The sequence below is a fragment of the Hirundo rustica genome, chromosome 4 (assembly GCF_015227805.2).
Source record: "Hirundo rustica isolate bHirRus1 chromosome 4, bHirRus1.pri.v3, whole genome shotgun sequence".
In the NCBI taxonomy this organism is placed as follows: domain Eukaryota; kingdom Metazoa; phylum Chordata; class Aves; order Passeriformes; family Hirundinidae; genus Hirundo; species Hirundo rustica.
In genome coordinates, this window is record NC_053453.1 from 22,452,554 (window position 1) to 22,476,374 (window position 23,821).

Consider the following 23,821-nt stretch of genomic DNA (forward strand, 5'->3'; position numbering starts at 1 on the left):
CCCAGGGGAGCAAAAGAGAAAATCCAGTCTGGTGACTGGTTTCTGTCTGTATGGTGGTGTGAGAAAGGCAATTGCATTGTATATCCTCCTGAAAATAGAAATAGTCTCATGCTATTTATATTTTATTCTTACCTCAGTCTGTACCAAGTAGTTCCTTTGGGTACGTATGTGTTTTAAGAATCCAAATATGTTGACTGTTCCTTCATGCTGAATTTGCTGCAGCATGCTGTCTAACACTATGTATGTGCCTGTCCTTCCAACACCAGCACTATAAAACAAAAAGATAGTCTTGAGCCTGAAGTAAAACAAATGGAAAGAACTGTTGCATACACTTAGCTTCTTCAACAAACTGCTGCATAGGGAAGATTTTCCTCTACAAATGAATTTATTATGTGATATACTTTGCTAAAGGTTCAAGGCTGATAGTAATCTTTTTCTTTGTGCAAGAATAGACATAAAGATAATTTTCTTAAATGATTTTTAAACTATTGTCTGAAATAGAGCTAAGGGGTGTCCCACAGGTCTCCAATTTTCAGGCTTCTGATATTCCTTAGGATCGTCTGCCAAGTATATCTAGAAAAGCATTAATGTGTTCAAATTATTCTGTGTTGAAATCCCACTTTAAAATAAACATTGCATTATGCAACCCACTACGATATAGGTGATTTCAAAGATAAACCCCAGGAAATGGCAGAACTGTTGAGAGTATATCTGTAAAAGAAAAAACTCAGTGCTCTTTAAACAAAGTTAGGATGGCAAGCAATGGTAGAAAGTGGAGAAGAAAGGGTTAATAAACTCATTCCTGCTATTAACTCTGATTAATATTGTATAAAATAAGCTGTATCATAAAATTAAAGAAAAACATTTTCTTTTATAAAATATTTGGGTAGGAAGTACACAGTCAGGAGGTCAGATTTTGTTATCTGTAGGAAATCTGTCTATCTGTATTTTGTTATATGTTGGAAATAGTCAGTTGTAATTCCCCTCTAAGATATGAAGGAGCATTATGTATACTGTACATGGAACTTGAGAGCAGCACCATGCTGGGTCTGCATGCTCCCCTATGGGCAGATCCAGCTCAGTCCATACATGCTAATTCAGTCATCTCACTTCTGCCACAGAGGGGGCACAGAGCATAGGTAGAGTGAGCTCAGATTGCTGTAATAAACTGTTTAAATAAATATGTTATGAAACTCAAAAGTCCAGGTTGTTTATACCCTGTTAGACGCAAAGAAGTATAAAGATTACCAGACACCATCTGTACTTGTTATGAAAGACAAAACATGAAAAGTGCCAAATAAAAATAGCTAAAATAAGTTTCATGAATCTCATCATTTGTGTCTTCCTCATAGCCTGTAAATATAAATAAAAGTTACATTTCAAACATGAGAGGATTCCTTTGAAATTCCATAGTGCATTTGGTGAGGTTAGCTAAAAATCATACAAAACTGCCTACAGACAGGGGTGAGTTATACCAATGACTCAAAGGAGAGGTCTGACTGAAGCCACACAACTTCCCACTGTTCACTTTTTAAAAACTCAGTTTAATTGAATCCTAATATATTGTCGGTATCTCAGCAATCTCAAACTTGACATTTTGAATTTTACAAAAATAGGCAGGATGTAAATAGCAGCAGGACAACAAGATATGGAATTTTCATTTTCCAAGCTAAAAACAGATGTCAGTCAGATTAGCTCATCCCACAAATAAAATATCTTCATTTGCAGCATTTGTGAGGTGACTTTACCTGTTAGCTTTCTCAGAGTCAGCTCCAGAAGGACAGAATTCATGAGGAGGTTCTCTTTCCAAATGTTCCATCAAAGGTGAGGTACTACAGTGGAAAACCAGAACCTGCTTATATATTTTACAATAACCCGGTCCTTCATGGGCATTGTGAAGTCATTCCAGGCCCTACAAGCCCTTTTAAACCAATTTTTCCTGAGCTGTCAGTTTTAGTGAGCACTGACAGAACACCTGCCTGCACACTGCGGCACATGCAGACCTCAACCGTTCCCCAGAGCGCTCCTCCATTGCAAATGACTGCTAGAGCCCAGAGAATGTTAAAAACAGCAGAGCTGCAGTTCAGCCAGGAATAGAGTGAGTCTTCTCTTGTGCACAGAGCTCCTCTTAGGATTTGAGAGTATCCCTGCACCAAAGAAAGCATGAGGCAAAAGCATCCTAACAATATATTTGCAGAAATGGAACAAATATCCCCACACGTGTATCTGGTAAGCATTCAAGATAGCAGAACAGAAATATGAAAAAGAAATAGAAGTAAAAGCAGTTTAGCAAACAAACAAACAAACAAAAACATAGTGCAGAGCAGCAGCATCTTGTTTATGGAGATTTACAGATTTACAGAAGTGGCACAATTGATTAGTTGGCCTTATGAAGGAAGAGAAATATCAGATAAGAATATCAGCTAAGAAGTTAATTCTTACTCCATCAAGAATCGTTAAATGCAAGAGTAAAATTTTGCTTAACCCACCACTGAAAAATTCTTTTTTTCTGCAAAAGAAAAGTGGAGTGAACCTTACAGCATTAAAAACCACACCTGCAATGAACCACAACAGGCCCGACAGCGTGGCGCTTCGCATGCGATGCCTTCCGCACGAAGGTGAGAACGGGCAGGGTATATTCTGGAACACCCATGTCAGGCCACTGGGTGTAATGGTACTGAGTCACTATGCGTCCACTAGACCGCCCTTTCTGGGAACCCTGCAACAAAGAAATGATTCCACATGTAAGCAGCCCACATCTTCATTTTATTTCCATACCTGATAGTTGTTGAACTTCTAAAGAACCTCCACAAGTACAATCCCGATTTAATTCAAAGCATGCCACCTGGCTCTGAATATCCCAAAGAGAAGGGGAAGGACCAGTGCTTCTGTCTCACCAGCTTGCCCAATGAGTGGAAAAAAATGACCTGACACTGTCTCAGAAAGCCAGAAAGATAAAGAGCACTGGAGGGTAGCAAATTATAGCCGCTCTCAAGAGCCACCAGCTCTTCCTGCCACTCTGCTCCACTGTTGAGTGAACAGAAAGAGTAGGATTCATCTCACCCAGATTTAGTGATCTACAAGGTAAGTAGCCTTGTGTAGCCTGCTTTTCTAAGCTCCCTTCCTCCATCACAACTCAGAGGCAGGGATGCCTTCAGAAAGCAGGTCATGTCATTCAAATATTGGTTCCTAAAATAGGCAGAATAAATTAATTCATAGAACATGCTGAATGTCATGTATTAATTATGCAGGGAGGGTGAGAAGCTAGATGTCTCAGACGTTTATGTGGCTGGAATAAATTAAGTTTTCAGAATTCTCTTGAAGTGACTAACATCACCCTGCTGAGCTGAGATCATGCCGGTTCTGGTTACAATGAAACAAGAGTCTACTCACCTGTCTTTAAATAGGAAAATGGAGAGCTGATGTGGGTAATTTAACTCATACCACTTTTCTTCAAGTTGCTCTCTTTCTGAAAATGTATCGTCCTGCTACTACTCGGGCAGGAAAAGTCCACATCAGCTCTCCAATGTGATCACTGCTTTTCCCCTGATAATCCTACAGTTTTCTGAGTTTGTTCATCTGGTCAAATTATCTGAGGCTGACAAGAATCTTGGCTGGCTAAGATCTATAGGGTTCAGCTTTACATATACAGCAGAAAAGAGTGGTCAACTGCCTTAAAAATATTCTGAGCATCTCTTAACACTTCCTTTTTCTCACTTGTGTTTTTAGGATGCCACAAACCTTTTTGATCTTGGTGTTTCTAAGAGTAAAGTTCCTCACAGTGTAATAGGCAAGTACATGAACACTCTTCTGAGTAACCAAGAAGTTCCCATATTCTTCACTACCTTCAGCAGGCCAGTACTGGTCACATTTTCTCTGTTAGAAAGAAATTTTCTCTGTTAGAAAACTTCTCTATAAATAATAGAGAGAAAACCCCCAAACCTTAAAATGTCAAACTGAAAGCTGAAATGTTCAAATTTAAGAGCAGAGTAAAGCACAAAACTGTCAGGACTGTCAATATACCCAGCTTATAATAGACATGATCTTCTGTGCAGGAGAGCAAATAAGAATTATTTTGTGCTGTAGAGGGATAGCTGTACAAAGACGTTCTTTATTCAGAAAACTCAAAAAAATAGGTTTAAATCATGCAATCAGAGTGAAAACTGTCTAAAATTGTGGAATTTTCCATTCTATAGATGCTCTAAAAACTAAAGAAAATTATATGATCTATAGGAAAAATAGGAATACATCCAAATGAGTAGAATTGTATGTGGCTCCTATAGCATGGGCAGAGTGCATTTATATCTGGTAGCAAGGGTAAGAGTGAGCCTGTGTATGGCTAGAATATACAAGAGAGAGCTGTTATATGTCCAGCCTTTTGGCTGGATGGTCATATAGCCTTCTCTAAGAGTATTAGAAGAGTGCTTGTTTATAGCATAGTGTTGCAAATGAAGTGGTACTCCCAGTGCAGCCTTCATCTTCAACTGCTGTGACTGTATCATCTGAGAGATGCTTTACAGGTTATATGATAAAAATTGCATTCATTTTAGGCATTGCCGCCAGTGTGTGGCAAGTATGATGCAATGTTTCCTCATGTGAACCCAGGGTACAGGTATACTCCATCACATAATCAGAGAAACACACACCCTGTGATGGGAGTTGACCTCATTTTGTCTCACTGGACAAAATGTGTCTAGTCATGTAGCAAGTGAGTACCACAGGATGTTCACAGGGAGCAGACAGTGAATATCCAGAAAAATTCACTTGAACTATGTTCTTCTCCTTTCCAGGGTCCAAGGCAACCCTGACAAAGTGCATGACAGCAAGCAGATAAGCAGATTAGTAACAGAGCGTGACACAAGGCCCACAGTCTGTCCACTCATATTATATACAAGAAGTCTTTTTGTTTTCAGTATGAGATTTCTTTTGTGATTAGAACATGGTATTTCCAACATTTATTGAATATTTGCTTTAGTTTCATGCTGCAGTTCCTCAACTGTATACTTCTGTTGCCAATTACAAGCCAACTACTTCAAACTATTGCTTTTTGCTCAATAATTGACTAAACCAGTTTTAAAAAAGAAACATATGAGTTTTCTACAGGTAGAGCTACCAACATCAGAGAAATAAAAAATGGACAATGGTTCTCATACCCTTCCTTTCTCAATAAGATTAGTTATCATCACAATAACTTCCACGTTATGTTCCCATATCATTCTCCAGAAATCTTCTGCTGTTGATTTTAGTGGCCCTTGAGCTGCAATGTAGGCTTTTGGCTTGTTGTAGCCCTAAATTGAAATATAAGAAATGATACTTGTCAAATCACTGTCCATGAGCAAAAGAGGTTTGGGAAGTGTACATGGCATTTTATGCATTTATTTTTAAAGACTCTGAAAAGCTTTTAAGTGCTTTTTAATTTTAAACTACCTAAACTGCAGAAACCCTGTAGTATCAGATGACATATGAATACAACTGTTTTGCCAATGCTTATTTCCAACAAATAGGAGACGTATGTTCAGAAGCCTGTATTTAGGCAGAACATTGACATGATAGGGATTATGAGACACATAGAAATGTGTTGCAAAAGAGGTTTAAAAAATGAATGATGATCATTCACATGTAAATAATTATGTAATGATAACTATGGTAATGGTATCTTGGTGAGGCTCTGAGACAAATGGCATCTTTCTCTCATGAGATTACCTCAGATGGGAGAATTAACCACTCAAATGAGATATAATTCTAAAATGACTCAGAAGTGACAGGACATTTTTTCTTTAAAAATGTCCCTTTTTAAGCTGCAAATGCTACAATATCAAGATGGATTCAAGAAAGAATTGGCACTTTATCTTTGCTTTAACTTCGTAGGCTTAACTTAGACCATAAAAGTTTTTTTTTAACAGAATGTGTGATATTGTGATACTTTTTAAGAATTACATCTATTCATCTCCATAGATTTTTTTTTTTACAGAAAAGCCTGACAGATCGATAGGCCAATGGACAGAAAAAGGCACTTACATCGACATAGTTGGCATTAATGTAATCAGTCAGTTTTCCATCCTTTTCAGAAAGCTGTGCTAATTTAACCCTAGTATGATCATCTGCAATAAAACAGGAGAGAAAATAAGCAATTTTTGGTAAGAATTATATCCTTTCTTATAAAAATGTATTTTTACAACATGTAAGGCCAATACAGTAACAATCACATTTACAAACATCCTCTTCCTTAAGTATGAATCAGATTAAAATTTCTATTTTGCAGAAAAATAAAGGAATTAATCCAAAGTTTGATGGGATGCAGAATCTAGTGGCCTAAAGAGCAGCACCTGGGGTCATTTTAGCCCCTATGACAGACTTCCCCTATGGTCTCTAGCTGCTGCTTGTAATGGTGTATAGGTCTTCTGTCAGTCTGGCGTCATGGCTGCCAAATCTGCACAGTGGGATGTGTCAAAATGACAGCAGGCACCAGTGTTGAGGAACTTTAGTTCCAGGTTAAAAGAGTGGACTCTGGAGAGCAATGGGACTTGGAAAATGCTGGTCATCTGAAGAGTCAGCCATCAGGGTGAGCTGAAGTGCTCTGTAGCCTGCACTGACTGTAAGAACTACACTTAAATCACTTACAGAGGACAATTCTTGCTACTTCAGCTGCCCCTAGCTGCCTCTGCACTGCTCTTTAATAAAACAACCCCTGGGCTAGCACCTTTTGCATGATCAGGTACGAACACAGTGGCAGAGGAAAAGCCCTGAGATTTTGTCCCTTCAGAGACATCTTTAGCCAGGGCATTGGCATCTCTTGTTGCTGTTTTACTTTGTCTACTGCCAGACAGTTGACTGTCACTTTTTTTTACTAAGCTTTTATGATGCTGAATGCTGAAGATCTATTTAATTTAGAGTTTTATTCTAATCAGAACAAAGCTGACGTGCTACAGAGAGTTAAAGTATTGAGCCACCAAATGATCAAAAACCCAGAGGCAATAGCTTGAAAGAGAGATTAAGAAAACTGAATAGATGAGTTTTAGAGAAGAAAAATCTGGGAGAGTGAAGCAATGGGAAAACAAGTGTACTGGCTAATGAAGGTGTTGTATTATGTTGTTGCCAGGCATAATACAACATAAAACCAGAACATCTATGTTTATATATGACAGTAAATATATCCAGGTATTTTGAAGCTCATAGAAACAATAAATCACCATTATTCTAAATCAAAGATGGATTAATTTTGACAATCAAAGCTTCTTTGGCTTTCTAATGGCATTATAATGAAATCTCCCAACTCCCTTTCGGTCATCACAGAAGACACAAATATACCTTGCTAGCACATGCTCACCAAAACAGCAGAATGTCAGAGGACTGACTTGAAGAAATGTGAAATCTGATGCTAACTCCTCTCCAAGGAGCACTTTTTTGAACAGTAGCTGGAGGTTTCTGTGTAGAAGTATTTTTGTTCCCGCTAATAACATATAAGTCTGAACTTTTTTACAATTATTTCTCACACATAACAACAAGTGATGCCTTTACTTACAAGCAACAATGTTTATGTATCGATTCTTATTCTTGTTGTCAGGGTGATTAGAGCTGTCTGATGTAATACCAAGATCTACAGTACAGCTCTGGATTTCCTGAAAAAAAAGTATGTCACACTTTAGTAGCTATTAAGATACACAAAATGTCTTTAAATACAGTAAGCAAGCATGAAAAAAACCACAACCTTACACCCAGTTATCTATGATATTTTACAACTACTTCAGTGCTAAAAAAAATGCAGTGAAATAATTCCTTACCTGATAAAACTCTTTCAGTGTCTAATGAGGGAATGAATGCAAAAAAAGTAAAAAAAATCAAATTCCACAGCACAGAACAAATGGATAAGTGTTTATATAAATTACGATTACTATATGGAAAACAGTTATGGTCATGCAATATATCCATAATAACAACAAAACTGAATATTTTGACATAACTCCTAAAGGAAACGAGAGGTCATTTTCTCAATTAAAGTGCTGGCATCTCTTTTCCTATCTTTAATGTTAGACCTTAGGCCAGGGAAACCTTGTACATATGAGCAACATCACAGACTTAGCCAGATTATATATTTAACAGTTCACTGGAATTGTTATGTGTCCTTATAAATGCATTCGTTTCCCTGGAAAATCTTTTGCTCTCTTTGCAGTCAGCTGCAAAAATCTCCACTGAGGCAGGACTGTGCAGTTCAGTCTGGGGAAAGACAGCTACAGCCCTCACTCAGGCTGCCAGCAGTTTCACAGTGAAGCCCACAATTTTATAAAGAGAGACAGGCTTGATGAGATAGGAACAAAGTCTGTAGGACTCACAAAATTAATTAATTTTATTGATTACTTTTGCTGACAGGAAACTCAAGCATTTATAGGGTCCATACTTTTAAACAGCAGATACATTCCCATCACTAAAAGTACTAATGAAGTTTCCCAACACCCTTTATAATTAATTTTAATGTCAATCACCTTAATCTACATATATATATATATATATATATATATATATATATATATATATATATAAATATATATATATAAAAATACTTGTCAGTTTAAAAATTGGATTTTAAATTAGTTATTTTGTAGTAATATAAAAAAAACTTGCTACCCCCCCCCCCCCCCCCCCCCCCCCAAAAATCTGAACCACCCTTGGACTCTTCATATATATGCTAACTCTGTGAATACAATTACTATATTTCGGTTTTTCCCAATCTTCTAAGTTTTCTATCAGTAGGGAAAAGAACAGAGCACTACTGGACTAGTCCATAAAGCCAAAACAGATCTCCAAGAAATGAGGACATTGATTTTTTTTTTTTTTTTTTTTTGTAATATTTAAAACGAGCATGGAATATTTCAGATGGTGCAGCTGTACTTCACAGACATGCAGTATATTTGGTCTTTATATCACTGTCATAATTTAGGAAAAGCAAAATTGTAGGAAAAGATCAATTTAGAATGAACAATCTGATTTCTGTATTGCTGTACTCACTAATGGTGAAAGAACTTGGTAACCATTGTATGTACATACAGTCCTTCAATATCTGCTCTTATTAATAGCTAGTTAAGCTGGAGTCCAGTTCCATCGGTGCATATGAACATGTGTAATATATGACTATGTACTGGACATTCACAAGTATTTACAAATTTGGTCCCACAATCAAACGGATATTCTGAACGTTAAATGAATTGAAGAAGAAATGCTGATGAAGAAGGTTATATGAAGGACATGTAATTTTTGGTCCACTAAATCACAATATATTGGCTGGGGAAACAAAAGCAAAACCTAAAGATGCAAAACTCTGAATTTTTACTTTCATTATTGTTTTTGCAACAGGAATATTACAATCATATTTTAAATTAATATAGATCTGTTAAAATACTTGTTTCCATCCCAACTGACTGATATTATTAGAAATCTCTCGTAAAAATTGCTAATGGCACAGCTATCATTACAGTATTTGGGGTTTTAATGTTTATGTGAATTAAGTTAGAACAGATAAGTTCTAACTTAATTCACATAATTGCAATACACGAGTGTGAAAAACAATGAAGATCATTAGTTACAAATGGTGACAGTAACATTATATGATTAGAACATATGTTTCAACATTTTGAAATACCTCTTATGAACCATATACTTTAGGAAAGGAACTGTAAAACTTTCACTACCACTTATGAAGACTACATTAGCTCCCCTGTTAATCGGAAGTCTTGCCACGTGTACTCTTTATTACTTCCATTATATTTTCTCTGTAAATGGAACAAGCAAATGTAGGTAGCTTCTGCAAAATTCAATTGTCATTAGTAATGGAAAAGCTTTAGATCTATCACTGTATCTGCTAAACCGTATACATTGCACTACCTATGCATAATTTATTCACACAGTTATCCAGTATTTTATCACAATAATAAACATTCCCATTTGTATTCCAGTCCTGTTAGCTTTTAGGAATATCCCTAGGCTTCACGCATAAACTCCATACTGGGCTCAAAGCACTCACGTTTACGTGCCTTCATGAAATGGGTGCCCAAGTCAGAATGTAATGCCCCAGTTTTTGTTTGCAGGCATTCAAACTTAACATTATTTGTACGTGCTAATAAAAAGATGACATCATAGAGCCATACCTCAAATTCTTCTGAAAAACCATTACTTGCATGTAAATCTGCAACATGTTTGGGAAAATGCTTTATTGGAATTGCTCCAACATCATCTTAGGGGTGGGAAAAGACAAAAAATATATTTATGTAGAATAAAAAGCCAGTGACATATAATGAAGTTTATATGTAGGCAATGCATAAAACATCCTGAAATAAAATTCTTGGCATGAACTTTGGATAAACAACTCCCCCAAAGATACAACATTCTTTGATACCATTAATATTTCTAAAACATTTATGTAACACTTGTGCATTTGTAAATTATTATTTGGAAAGAAGATAAAGAAAATGCCTTTTTCTGTCTGTAAGTTTCCTAAATCAAGGTGCTGATTCTGCAAGATGCTGAGTTTGTCTGTCATAGAATGCACAAAATTCCCTGTGAAGTCACGGAGATATGGGAGAATTTTCTCTTTGCCACAAGATGTTCAAAGGGAGACAGCAGAGATCTGAATAATACTGATAAGGTAGGAATGATTAGGCAGAGTTGCAGAGTTGTCTGGGTGCTCCACACTGATTAGTGTTGCACTGGAACTTGGATCCAGTATACGGATAAGCCACATAGTCCCAAGCCTACTAAATCAAAGCAGCATTCTGCCAGTTTTTTCATATTAACTGACAGTTGCATGTTTGCATTGGCATCCAAAAGAAACAGGAATCAATTTTCATCTTTTGCTGCATTAGTGACTACCTGCCATACAGAATTTTCTCCCAGCTCTCCCTGTGATTCTATGATTACCTGTTGATAAAAATCTTATGTCTGATCACGGCAGTACTGACCACAGATTTTCACATCGGGCTTCATACTTCAAGTTTTAAATGAAATATTTATGTTTAAGACTTTTTGGCTACCCACAAGAAAAAATCTAAACTCTCAAGGAATAAATGTGATTAATGTAACATCTCCATTTTGCTTTCGACAAATACAAAAAAAAACCCCACTTGTGTAAAATATTCATGAGGAATCACATCAAAAACCTTTGGGACTTTTAATCTTCTCTTTACTGCAAATATGCTGTGTAAACAAAGTCATCTGCTTGCTAATTACCTGCTAAAGGATGACATTATTTCACTTAGTTTTGGTTCTGAAGAATAATTGTGTTTGGTGTCTTTTTTTGCCTTTCATGGTTTAAAAATACATTTATTTCACAATCTGTAACTTCATCACCATTTCATATGTGAGCAAAATGTCAGAAACATTGAACAAGGACCTAATAATTTTAGCTTTCAGTTACCAAGATTTTGTTGATTTGTACTAAGATCCATCTGGTCTTCCACTTATATGACTTGGATCTGAATACACAAAGTGAATTTATCCAGTTAAACCTAAGAGAAGCTGAACAAATGTTCACACCTTCTTCAACACAATCTTCACACCTTGGAGACGAAACCTGGCATGAAGTGTTTATCCTAATGATATGCAAACACAAAACCAAAGGGAAGGTAAATGACCCAAAGAGTGAGTACAATAATGGAGAAATAGATCTTAGATTTTATTTCCTTGCCCGTGCAAATCTCCCTATTCAATCACTTCTGTACCCAGGAATATATTTTATGTCTGCATGGCAGGTATCACTTCATACTACTTAGAGTTTAATAGTGAATCTGAATCCTATCCTGTAATTCATTACTACTTGAATGCATTTTTGAATTGTGCTGTGAAGAGCCATGGCATTTTGTGTGAATAACTGCAGATCTCCTATCTCTGCCAATGAAAGGAAGGAAGACTTAATATATAATTCTATGGAAGGAGAACTTAATATATAATGAGATCTGTGGAGTGTGCTTTTGGTCACAGCCGTAAGGATTAAACTTAGCAGTTGCAACAAGCAACACACTCTTCCTGCCTTACACTCCTTTCTAGTATTATATTGTAATTAGATGCAATTGTAAAATTACACTGTTGAAACACTTGTGCAATAGAAAACACAACTGTTCACTTGACATCTGTTGCATGCAAAATAAAACTAAACTATTTCCCCAGTGCTTGCAGCTTTTTCCATAAAATATTTTGTGTATCTTCAACAATTTAGAAAAAAAAATCTCTTTGATATTTGTCACCATTTCAGAAGAAAAACCTCCAGCTTTAAAACACGCATTTTAGGCACACAGAATAACTGTAAGTGCAATTATGACAATGGAAAACACTTCCCTCCTGAGGTGAGCTGGTCAGAAAAAATGGTAAGAAAATTATACAGTTGTAGTGCAATATAGTTAATGATGGAGAGTTAAAGCAGATATTTCATATAATGATTGCTTCTTGACATTCATATATAATCATGTTTTCTGAAATCAAGCCATAGCTCTGCTTTTTAACCATTTAGTAAAAGGTTATGCATCTCCTAACAGCAGCAATCCATACAAGATGCATTTGAAGATGTCTACAATTCAGTTACAATGGAAGCCCAGTGTTTGGGATTTATTTAATTAAATGTGTTTACTAGTTATTCACACAAGTGCTGATTTTCTCCCTTTAGTAATTCATGAAAAACTATCTCTTTGTATAATAGCACAGTTTGCAAAAACATTACTTGTGAAACAAGAGAACCTTGTCTCATATGTGAGAATGTGGCTTAGGATCTGCTTCAGAATTTATCTCTTTGGGGTTTAAATAGATGAATGAAATGAATCTATTTCATTCTACACAGACTGAAAAAGCTGGAAGGCTGCACACGCTCCTCTGATGCTCCTTGAGGAAACAAAGGAAACACTTTCTCCAAATAAATGTGCTGGATATAGAATCAGAAGATGCTAAAAATATTCTAAACTTCTGTATTATTTTTGTGAGAGGTTCACATAAATTTACCATAGTAATTATGCTAATAATATATGTAAGTATAAGAACATGCTGTAATAGCAAGTGAAATGCAGACAGATGAGGCACATCCTCATCCTGCTGGTAAAAAGAATAGGACATGTTCTATACACAGGTGACAAAATCAGTTAAAGGCACAAATACAACATAATATTTTTCTGGTGTAATCCTCTAGAGCTATTTAGTGTATCTCAGATGGCTACAGGAGCAGCCATTCTAGGGAGACTACACTTAAAATGGCTACAAAGCACAGAGTATCCTTGAGGAAACTCTGCAAGCTGAAGATATTTCTCTTCTGTGTTACCCACAGCAGAGACTATTTTATTAATAACACAAGTCTGCCAGTACCAAGCGTACCTGTTTACACAGATTTCTACAAGAGGTTACAAATCTTGGGTTTACAGATGTTACAGTATATGAAGAATTCATATTGACTGACACATATAAAGCAGCAGATTCCAACAGTTAACACTGATCCCCAGAACAGTTGCCAGAAATACCTGAGACTGGGAAGATGGGAGCTGGGGGAGCAGAAATCACTCGAGGTGATGTATTATCTTCTAAATAAAAATGAGCAGTCTGGAAACATTTCCTAGAGAGGGAAAAATATACAAAAATATTGAAGGAAAAACAAACAAACAAACAAACCCACTCCAACAAAACCCCACCAAAACATACTCTGAGATGATCTGGAATTCTGTCATTATTGAGTCAGAAAGAAAAATCACGGTTTTGAAAACCAATTTTCATGGAGTACCAAATACTACTGCTAGAATATAAATATTCCTCCAGCACATCACCAAATTATGTATACAACATGAAGATACTACATTACCTCAGCATAATACATAGTTCATGCATCTTTACCTATACCAGAGGCAGAAGATAGAGCACACATCAGACATAGTGACAGCTGAAAGAGAAACTCTGCATCAGGAGCTACTGTAGATGCTGCACAATGCCAAATACAAAAAATGCCACTGTCTTCCTTCACTTATCCAAATTCACTTAAATAATTACTGTTCCCTTTCATGTGATGATGCTAGCCTGAAGATGGAGCGGTGTACAAGATCAGTTCTGGTAGTTCATTGATAGATGCTACTGCAGACACAGAAATGCAATAAAAGACAACATGCCCCGTAACAGCCAAAACGGTGGCTCTAGAACTACTGTGACTGGGGCTAAACAACTTTTCATAATCTAATAGCAACACCTTAGGGGAACTGCTCAGAGTTGACAGACAGAAACAGGGGAATTTCTATTTGCAGGAGATGCCAGCTTTGTTGCAAAAAACATTGAAGCATGAATACAAATGGAACCAACCTTAACAATGACCCACAATGTTATTTGTATCTGCGCTGTAATCCAGATGTGAAGATAATAGGAATAGCATCTGTTAAGAATCCAAGCTATTCAAAGGAGCGAATAACCAACTGCTTCTGTAAGCATTGCAAAGCCTCTATAATTAAAAAATCTCCATACGATTAGACATACTAATAACAACCTTAACTTTGGGTCACTTAATCTCTCTGAAATATTATTCACTGATCATTAAATTTAAAAAGAAATATATGCATCATGAAAATACTAATCTCATTTTATATTTTCAAGATTCTGCTTCTTCAAAACTGTTGGCTACAACTATTATATGATTGTTTGTTACTTTGTGTAATCACTGTTATTTTAAATTCTGTACAGTTCCGGTATCACTGCAGTCATAAAATCCCTCATATAATTGTTATAAACCAAAATAAATTTTGAAGATATTTTGAGAAATAGCTAGGGAATATGTGGATGTTGTCATTATTTCCAGAACCAATAATATAGATACTAAAGACTTTTAATAATAAGTAATAGTTTTAAAATAAGTAAGCTTATTTGAATTAAGCCTCTGGGAAACATGCCCATATTCTTGGAATGTGTCGGGAATTTTCTGTCAGTGTACAATACAGATCTTCTTAAAACACAAGAAAAAGCAGACAGCTACCTAAAAGGGAAAACTGAGTTAGGCAAAATATTATGCAAATAATTCTGGTAATTCACATGACAATTAAATCTGAAGTCCAGCTAGAATTCTCTGAAAGTGTATTTGTGATGTTCGCAGAGAAGCTTTGGCTTTGCATGTGATATTTGGAGCAATACTATCTGTTATGTACTTGGTTTTACTTAGAAATGGCAATATTTGGATGCAGACCAAGAACATGTTCAAGAGGTACCTGGGAACACCCTTCTAAATTTTAGCATCTCTAGCATCAGAGTTAGTGGCTGCTTAGGTAAGAGAGGCTGTCTCCATGTTAGCATAAAACTCAAGAGTTAATATCAGAACTGTGTGTGTAATACCTGTGAGATGCAGGCAAGCCTCCAAGTCTTCAAATCATTGAACACGTTGGAAAGTCTGGCCCTGTCTGCTGGGCACAGCGAATGCTGTATTGTGTTTATTAAAAACTGCACCAACCAAACATGCCAAGCAGTCTGATGCTAAATCTTCAAGCCCAAAAAGTGTTCTTGCTCCAAACATCTACTGCTTGTGAACAACCATCATACGTAAGTTTTATGGACTAACGTTGTCACCTATTTGCTTGAGAAAAGATTGAGCTATGAAGAATTTAGTTAGCATAATGAGTTTCACATGTAAAGCTGTACTTAAAATGTCCTCATATTATGTCATACACTCATTATTCCTCACTGAACCAATGTATTTTTAATCTTTAAAAAGTTAATTGTGGCTGAAAATAACTTACACCCTTAGCACATTTGGGAGACAAATTCATAGCAGTGGACTTAACCTGTAAAAAGACTCATAAATAGACACTCCAACTGCTTCTGCATCAGCACTGAAAGCCTTCACGACTAAACCTAATGTTAATACTCACATCTCATTAATTATCACTTGTTGTTAATGAAGAAAGTGATTACTATTTCAAACTTCCAGACAAAGGTTCCATCACTCAATAACCTGATTATTTAATTTACACCTTTCATCACAGCACTTAGATCTATAACCTAAAACAGTAATTTGTAATTTAGACACTGCATTTGTTCAAACACACACTTCATATATGGGGGCAGTGAATTAATTACAGTGTCCAGCAGCAACAGCACTTCGGTGTGACAGGAGTGATCTGAATGAACACTTCAATGGGAACTGCTGGGGACTACAAGACTAAGCCTCAGACTGTGGGGGACAGAGATTTTCTAGCACTCAGGCCCCTGGACCTTGGCTGAGAATGTGCTCACTTCTGCCCTGGGGGGACTGCTCAGAGCTTGGCTGGGATTGTCGCTGAGGCTGGCAAGGAACACGGCACCCTATGCACACGGGACTGAGCGTGTGTGCAGAGCACTCCTGCCCCAGGGACTCAGGAAAGGAGATGAACTCTGCAAGCCAGAGGCATCTGGGAGAGGACGCGTTTGTGCTTCTGCTGCTCATGCAGAATGGTCTTAGAGGCGTGACTGCTTCTTCCTCTGAGAACTTCAGTGTCTTTTGAGCTCACAGGATTATCTGCCAGTAGGTATTCTCAAACACTTACTAGATTTTTAAAAATCTTCAGGTAATTTAAAAATCTGGTGAAACCAAAGTATCTAGAGGTGGATCCTCAATGGATCCACCAATTATTCAATTTTTAAATTGCTGCAATTCAATTTTATGTGTCCATCAACTGGAATTTTAATTGTCGGACTTTATGACATGGCACTTTGTTGAGAAGTTTTTTCTTTATGGATGGATGAATGTGGCTTCTGTATATTTAAATCTGGTTTAAGTGTCTCTGCATGTGCAAGTTTAACGATCCTCAGAGAGCGTTCTCAACTCTGTTCCCAAAAACTTATCACAGGACTCAAGGTATTAGTTCAAATCACAGCTAAGAAAATGAATGTTCTCTGAGAGGTTTTATAAATTAAATTATATAGGGTGGTAGAGGAAAATTAAAATTCAAATAACTGCTCAGGGCTTTGTCTGTCATCAGGTTGGTAATTTATGAAGTGTTGCTATCACAAAATGACTAACAGGCTGCATGACAGAGAGCTGATACTCAGTATGTCTACAGATGCAAATGGACCTGGAAATGTATTAGCAGTTTGTGGTTCATGTCATAGGAGGTGGTCTTTTACTACAATTCACATATGTTTTTTTAAAAAAAGAATTTTTAATAGTACAGCCCCCACTGATAACTGTTACCATGTTACTATTCTCCAAGCTCTTCTTACAATAAATGTTATAAAAGCTGATCTGCACAAACATGAATAATTAAGCAAAATGGTAAAAATGAATCCATCAGGAAAAGAAAAGAGCAAGTACATTCAGGTACTCCTGCCGCATCTCTGCTGCTAGAACTCAGAAAGTAGACAGATACTGAAAGAAATGGATAGACTCTGGATTTCTCTAAAGAGATTTAAAAAAGTCTATCTGGCTAGCAAGGCCACTAAACAAGGCAAAGAATCTCCTTGTTTATTCCACTGTAATCTTAATCATGCTGAAGAAATGAAAAGAAAATGACATGGCTTGAAAATTGCTTGAATTACAAAAGATACACAAAACCAGAGTAGCTGAAAATTTTGTGTTTTCCTGATGGTAATTATTCAATCTTTAGACAATATAGCCATTAGAAGTTTTAATCCCTGTCAGGGAAATAAATATCTATCAAAAAAAAGATTGAATTTGTGCCTAATGAGATGGTGAAGAGATTGAGGAATTTCCTCAAGTGCTGATTAACAATTTCATTTAAAAAAAACCCCAAAACCAAAACCCAAACAACAGATGGTACAGAATTATTTTTCTGATACAAGTCATTAAAGTGAAGAAATAAATAATTTTGCCTTTCTTTAACCTTGAGAGACTAGAACTTGTGGATCTTGGTAGTCATTTGGTTTTAAATAACACATCTTTTGCACATTCAAATAAGGAGCTAATAATAGAAACAACCCAAAGCACTATTCACTCAAGTGACCAGCTGAGACAGACCAATGTGCTTTTCTGGACTACTATTATAAAATAGATATAGAATAACTTCTTGCAAACCTAAATGTTTTTATGAACTTTAATAAGTGAAAATAAATTGGCCCAAATTAGGGGAGGGAGAAAAAAAAGAGCATTGTAAAAAGAAACTTAGCATCTAAGAGCAATTATTTTAAAAAACCCTAAATCTAACTATTAGAAAAATCTTACAGAGTTTCTGCTAATATTTTCCAGGCCTAATGAAATCTGCATAACAATGAAGTTAATATTCTGATTTTTTTCCCCAGTCTTTAAAAAGAGGTGAGTGTTTTGGCAGCTTTGAAAGAGGGCCATAAAGTCCTACCTACGATGCATAGTTTTATGTTGCATTCCCCTGAAATAAGAAATAGTTACTCGTGTTATCATAATGCCAAGAGAATTTTGAGGATTAACAATAAAAGAGCTCCATATTTTATTTTGTACTACACAAGAAATACAGAAAAGATTAGATTCAAGCAAGAAGATATTATTACTAACGGGATTTTTGCTTTATTTTGAAAGACCTGTTTTACAGAATTGTTCATTCCCAGAAAAAGAATACAAAATGAACACAATGTTATTCAACAAAAACAAGCTTGTAACATGTAGGATTACTAGAACTGCATTGTACAATCTAGGTCTTTAAATGTATGGCCTTCTTTGGCAAATAGAAGAGATTTCAAATACTGCTCAGCATCAGGGATGAAACTCTTTGGAAGCTGAATATGAACAATCATGTTGCATAACATGAATGACAGACATACTCAGTATGCAAATGGTTAACTGGAAATCCTGGATGGAGAATAGAATTATCCAACCAAGCATAAACTAAGAAATGAGTTTTGTAATTAATATGGCAATTAACTACTACTTTGAAAAGCAGAAGTAATCTTTCTCAAGCTTCATTGATCAAGTGTCTTTAATCATGGCAAAGGCTGTCTGACCCAGTAGCACACGTGCCTGGAACAAAGGATGCTTGAACTCAATTTCTCCAGCCTAGTCTGTTCAGGCATGGAATAAATTCTGTTCCCATGTGGGACAAACCCTGATAGGCTGACAGAAAACCAGTGTCAGGAGACTAGAGGAAAAGTTAGTAAGCACAATCCTGACATCCCTGCCTAGAGATTACAGTAGTCAGTATTTGGAAAGGGCCAAAGTTATTGCTTCTCCACCAGTTGTTTTAATTTTAGATTAAGCAGGATTATTTGAAATGAAGGAAGAAGAAACAAGCTCTGGAGGCATCTGAAAGATGTTTGGGCCTGTCTTCCCACTTCTTGTACAGTCCCTGTAAGAGCAAGGTTCTGTTTCTGGCTGCTAATTTATGTGTTAGCAGAGCAGTAGCAGGATCAGGTTCCTGGCAATCACTGAAGTATAAGTTTTTGCAATTTATTTCCCCTTTCCAGCCCACCACAGCATTTCCTCCCTGACAATCTGCACACTTCAGAAAGTGTCAGGGCTGTGCAAGGGTTTTGTGAGCTTAAGCAAGCAGACATGTCCATAGGAAGACTGACTTTAACTAGAACCAGTGGAAGAGCGCCAAAACCTTGAGCATTGCCACATACTGCCATGTGGTTGACAAAGTTCCTGGTACATTTTCGTTCAGGCCAACTTGCAGTATTTCACGCAATGCTTTACACAATCTGGGGTTAGCACAGGGCAGAGGCCATCCCCAGTAAGCAATGTGAATGCAGCACTCTTTTTATCCTCTCTGAGGGAAGTAATTTCAGCTGTATGGAAGAGATCTGTGCCAGGCTAGCTGGTCTGTTTTATTTCACAGTGTGGATACAGATTTTTGCTCTTACTGATATGTTATAATGACTTCTAATAACCATCAATTCTCTTTATCCTATTTTTTTATTTTTTTTTCACTGGGTTATCAATTTATCAAGTCACAGGGAAACATGTCCATGAGGAAACCCGAGCTCAGGTGCACATAAAACACATCTGTAGTTACCCACTAAAACTTTGAAAGACCAGGGGCTAATTTTAGTCTGTCAGAATCACAAAGTAGAATGACATTTAATCACACAACATCCTAAGAGCTACTCAGTAAGTGATCTTCAAACAGTTATACTATTACAGTATCATTAGTACAGACCCCTTTCTGTCTTCCACACAGTATCAGCTACAGCACACTCCTACAGTGCCATATGAATTGCTTATTTAAATAGTCCTGTTGAGGACCATAGAGTCTCATTCTAAACTGATAACTACATTTTTAAATTGTTAAAATATTGGAAAGACAGTAAATAGCCCCATGCCATGATATTTATTTTTCTTCTCTCTCTTGCTTTTCTCAGTGCTCTGGAAGTCACTTGGTTTCTAGGTATCAATCATAAGTTATTGTTTACTAAGGTCTATCAATATGGGAATAAACTATTTGCAGTGGTTAGACCCTCTGGAAAAAAAAAAAACAACAACAAACCAAACCAAAACAACCAACCAAACAAAACCCAAACCAAACAAAAACACACAAACAAACAAACAAACAAACAAAAACCCCCAAACCCCCCACCTTATTTTGTCATCATTTTGTCATCTTTATGATGCTGTGCAATATGAAGATTAGGTAAGAGACAAGATCCAGTCTGCCTCCTGTAAACCAGCTCAATAATGCAAATCAAATTTTTCAAATCATAGCTCTTCTTGAAAAAAAAAAGGTCAACCAAAAAACAACTTACCTCCAGTAAATGAGAATACCCACAAGAATCACTAGACAGATAAAAGTCAGGGCTGACACGACCACAAGTGGTATAACTGTCTTCTTCTCTGATTCCAGACTCTCAGCTAGACCAATACGAGACTCATGGCTAATATTACTTGCCTCTGCAGTCAGAGAAAATTGAAACAGTCCACGTTTGAATTCTGAGAATGCACAGCACAGGTGAACGTGTCTTATAATGAGTCTACTTAATATCACTTACCTCTATTTTTTACTATGTACCGTAGAAAGTTTATACATTTGCAAACCAGCTTTCAGAAGATAAGCAGATAGAGGGTAAAGCAAAGTGTTCAAGCTTATGTGACTCAGCCTTCCAGCAGTGGAGACTTCTCTTTGTAAGAATAGCAGACTGTGGTTAAAATTCAGAAGAGAGCCTATTTTTTAAATTTTTTTTAAAAAAATTTTAATCTATTTTATTAGCTGAAAGCCAAATGAGTTAAGAAATCTGAATACATAATATTGGAATGTGCATTGGAATTGATATTTAACTGTCAGTCATATAATGCAAATCACTTCTCTGGCTAATAGGTTAATATGAAATTGCAGTTTAGCTTTCCGTATCTTTATCCATTGCCCATCCTGCAATCTGCCTTACAGATACACCCTGCTTCCTTTGAATCCAATAGCCTCTCTCAACTATACTGGAGCCAGAATTAAATTTCCCACCTCTGTCTTTACTGGTGATCAAATTATTATTTAGATATTGCTTTGGTTTCATATTTCTGTGAGCCATATAATGTTGGATGACAGAAATATTTGGACATAGGGGTCTATACAAAGATTAAACCAATATATTTTATAATTTTATTAAAGGAGGAAACACAATGGTGGACAACACCAATACTTTATTTTTAGATTTAGTCATATCTCAAGAAGTAAGAATTTTAAAGTTGTGACTTTGATGTAAAATAACTGACTTACTTCAATCTGTGCCGTTTACTGTAACCACTATTTGAGTTAAAATGCAGAAATAATCACTTTTGCACTTTTTAGAATTAAAGTCTTAGAATATTTTCTGCTTTTGCAAACAGTCCTAATTCAATGAATTTTCTGTATAAGAGTGGAATTTTGCTGTACAGAAAACATCTGCACTCCACTGGGATTTCAAGAGACATTAATGAAAACCTTTTACACAAAGAGAGGAAGGAACGGATTTGAAACCGGGGGGGGGGGGGGGGGGGGGGAAAAAAAAAAGACAGCAAATTACATGCTCTAAATAGGATGTGAAAAAACAAATGGCTTCACACAGTACAGATTTCCAGGCAGCTCTATTTGCTTCCATTTTCTTGAGTTTAGAGGCTTTTGGGCCTTTATATGTAAAAAGGTCTAGGCTCTAATTTTGCAGATGTCTTCTTGGTTTTAATTCAAAATACTTTTTACCACCCATATCAATCTCTTCTCTTTAAATTCTGCAGCTCAATGGGCAAAGTAATTGAAGGCACAAAGTTGCTTCTGAAAAACCTCCATGTGTCTCTTGAGTAGGTTAAAATTGATACGTCCTATTGAATTCAGAGAAAAACTGTGTATGCATGAGAAAACACAATACGATCCCTTTGAAACAGTCAGACTTGCTTATCCAACTCTGGACTAATTCACAGCATAAAATCCAATCCTGTCTGTGCGATGACAGGGTTCCTTCAAACTTCATGACCATACTCTATTAGGACTCCTCCCATGGGGAATGAAGCGCAGGCTTCTCCTGTAACAGGGTTTCTTGCCTACTTGGCTATCACTCCAATGATGGCAGCTGAAAGACAGCCTCAGCTATAGGAGATTTCTTTGATTTCTATTAACTGATATGTTTGGACCCTTCACATGTTTCTTTCTAGTTATTTGTCTTAGCTTTTCAACAGAAGTTGAAAGGTTTAGGTAGTCATAGAGGTCTTATGGAGAAAATCCTAGATCAGAACTAGCATAATTATGCATCAACAACTACAAGAACGGGAAAAGTTTAAATGACAATTTTTTTTCTGTAATGGTCACAACAAGAAGATGTTTCACCAATTTCTGCAAAATCCACTGCAATGTATAAGTAAGTTCTCAGGTGAGAGATTAATTTTTGTGTTTGTTTCATTTGTTTATATTTAATTAAGCAAATATGTCTTTGATTAACAGAAGACTGTGTTAGACATGCTGAAACTGAATGTTCTGTTTATTAAAAGCCAGATTTTGGCATCATGTGTTGGAAAAAAAGTAATGCACATGAAATGATACTGTAGTGTCTTTCAATAATATTTAGAAGACAAACTAAGTCAGTTGTACTCTTCCTACCCTAGTAGAGTATAATCAGTTTTGAATTACTATTGGTAAAAATTCAAATGACACCCACTATGTAAACTCTACTATCTTATGGGAACACTCATTCACACAAATAACATAGGTTTTGAAATATTAATGTTATTTTTGCTTATTTTTGAAGTAATGTTATGCATTTTACACAAAGTAGTAACTACTTACCAGTGAACTAAATCACTTATTGATTCAGTTTTGTAACACCTACCTTGTTAGGCCTCTTAGTAATATCAATTTTTTAAATTCTCTTTTAATTTTCATTTTCTATTTTCACATTCTACTAGCCCCAACTATATCCAGTGTCAATTTACCACCTGTTCATGATAGTATTCTGGTGCTCATGAGGAATACAACTTTATGTAATTCAGCTGTGTATTTATTTGTAAGACAGGGCTGAAACCCTCCCATACTTTGTGAATGCCATTCCTTAATGGGTTTACTTGAATGATACTGCCCTCTACAGATGCTGCAAGTACATAACAGAAGTTCAATTTATTTTTTAAAATACCAATTCAACTTTGTTTATTGTTTGCGTTTTTTTCAAAGATCATAGATTATTTTTGACTTGATTCCTTGATTTTCAATTATCTAACACAAGAAAGAATGAAACTTAGGGGGCTGAATATTTCAAATTTTCCACAGTGCATTTTCAAATACAAAGGAAATATGTTATGAATTTTGACTTCTGACTTTATCCTTGGAATCATGGGTTGCAAACACTCTCATAGAATTAAAGAGGAATAAATAAGAAAATAGCATTAAATATAAATGGCTAGATGAGAATCTGGCTCTATTTTCAGTTTACGCAAATCTGGCACAAAAATTCTGCATCTGACTGAAATATGAAACAGACT

The 23,821-nt window shown here is 36.2% G+C and overlaps 1 protein-coding gene across 8 annotated transcripts in view; it reads right to left on the bottom strand.

Annotated features, from left to right (window-relative positions):
* PTPRZ1 (protein tyrosine phosphatase receptor type Z1) overlaps positions 1–23,821 on the bottom strand; it is a 140,767-nt gene that overhangs the window by 7,393 nt on the left and 109,553 nt on the right. For 3 of the 8 annotated variants that reach the window (XM_040061000.2, XM_040060995.2, XM_040060996.2), the window contains exons 13-23: positions 20,635–20,779; positions 13,485–13,576; positions 10,140–10,225; positions 7,782–7,802; positions 7,523–7,619; positions 6,019–6,101; positions 5,154–5,288; positions 3,742–3,876; positions 2,556–2,719; positions 1,749–1,832; positions 133–268 (exon numbers count right to left, since the gene is read on the bottom strand). In XM_040061000.2, coding sequence (XP_039916934.1) covers positions 133–268; positions 1,749–1,832; positions 2,556–2,719; positions 3,742–3,876; positions 5,154–5,288; positions 6,019–6,101; positions 7,523–7,619; positions 7,782–7,802; positions 10,140–10,225; positions 13,485–13,576; positions 20,635–20,779 — 1,178 coding nt within the window. The remainder of the gene's footprint in view (positions 1–132; positions 269–1,748; positions 1,833–2,555; positions 2,720–3,741; positions 3,877–5,153; positions 5,289–6,018; positions 6,102–7,522; positions 7,620–7,781; positions 7,803–10,139; positions 10,226–13,484; positions 13,577–20,634; positions 20,780–23,821) is intronic. The other 5 variants (XM_040061002.2, XM_040060999.2, XM_040061003.1 and 2 more) reach the window with 3 other exon arrangements.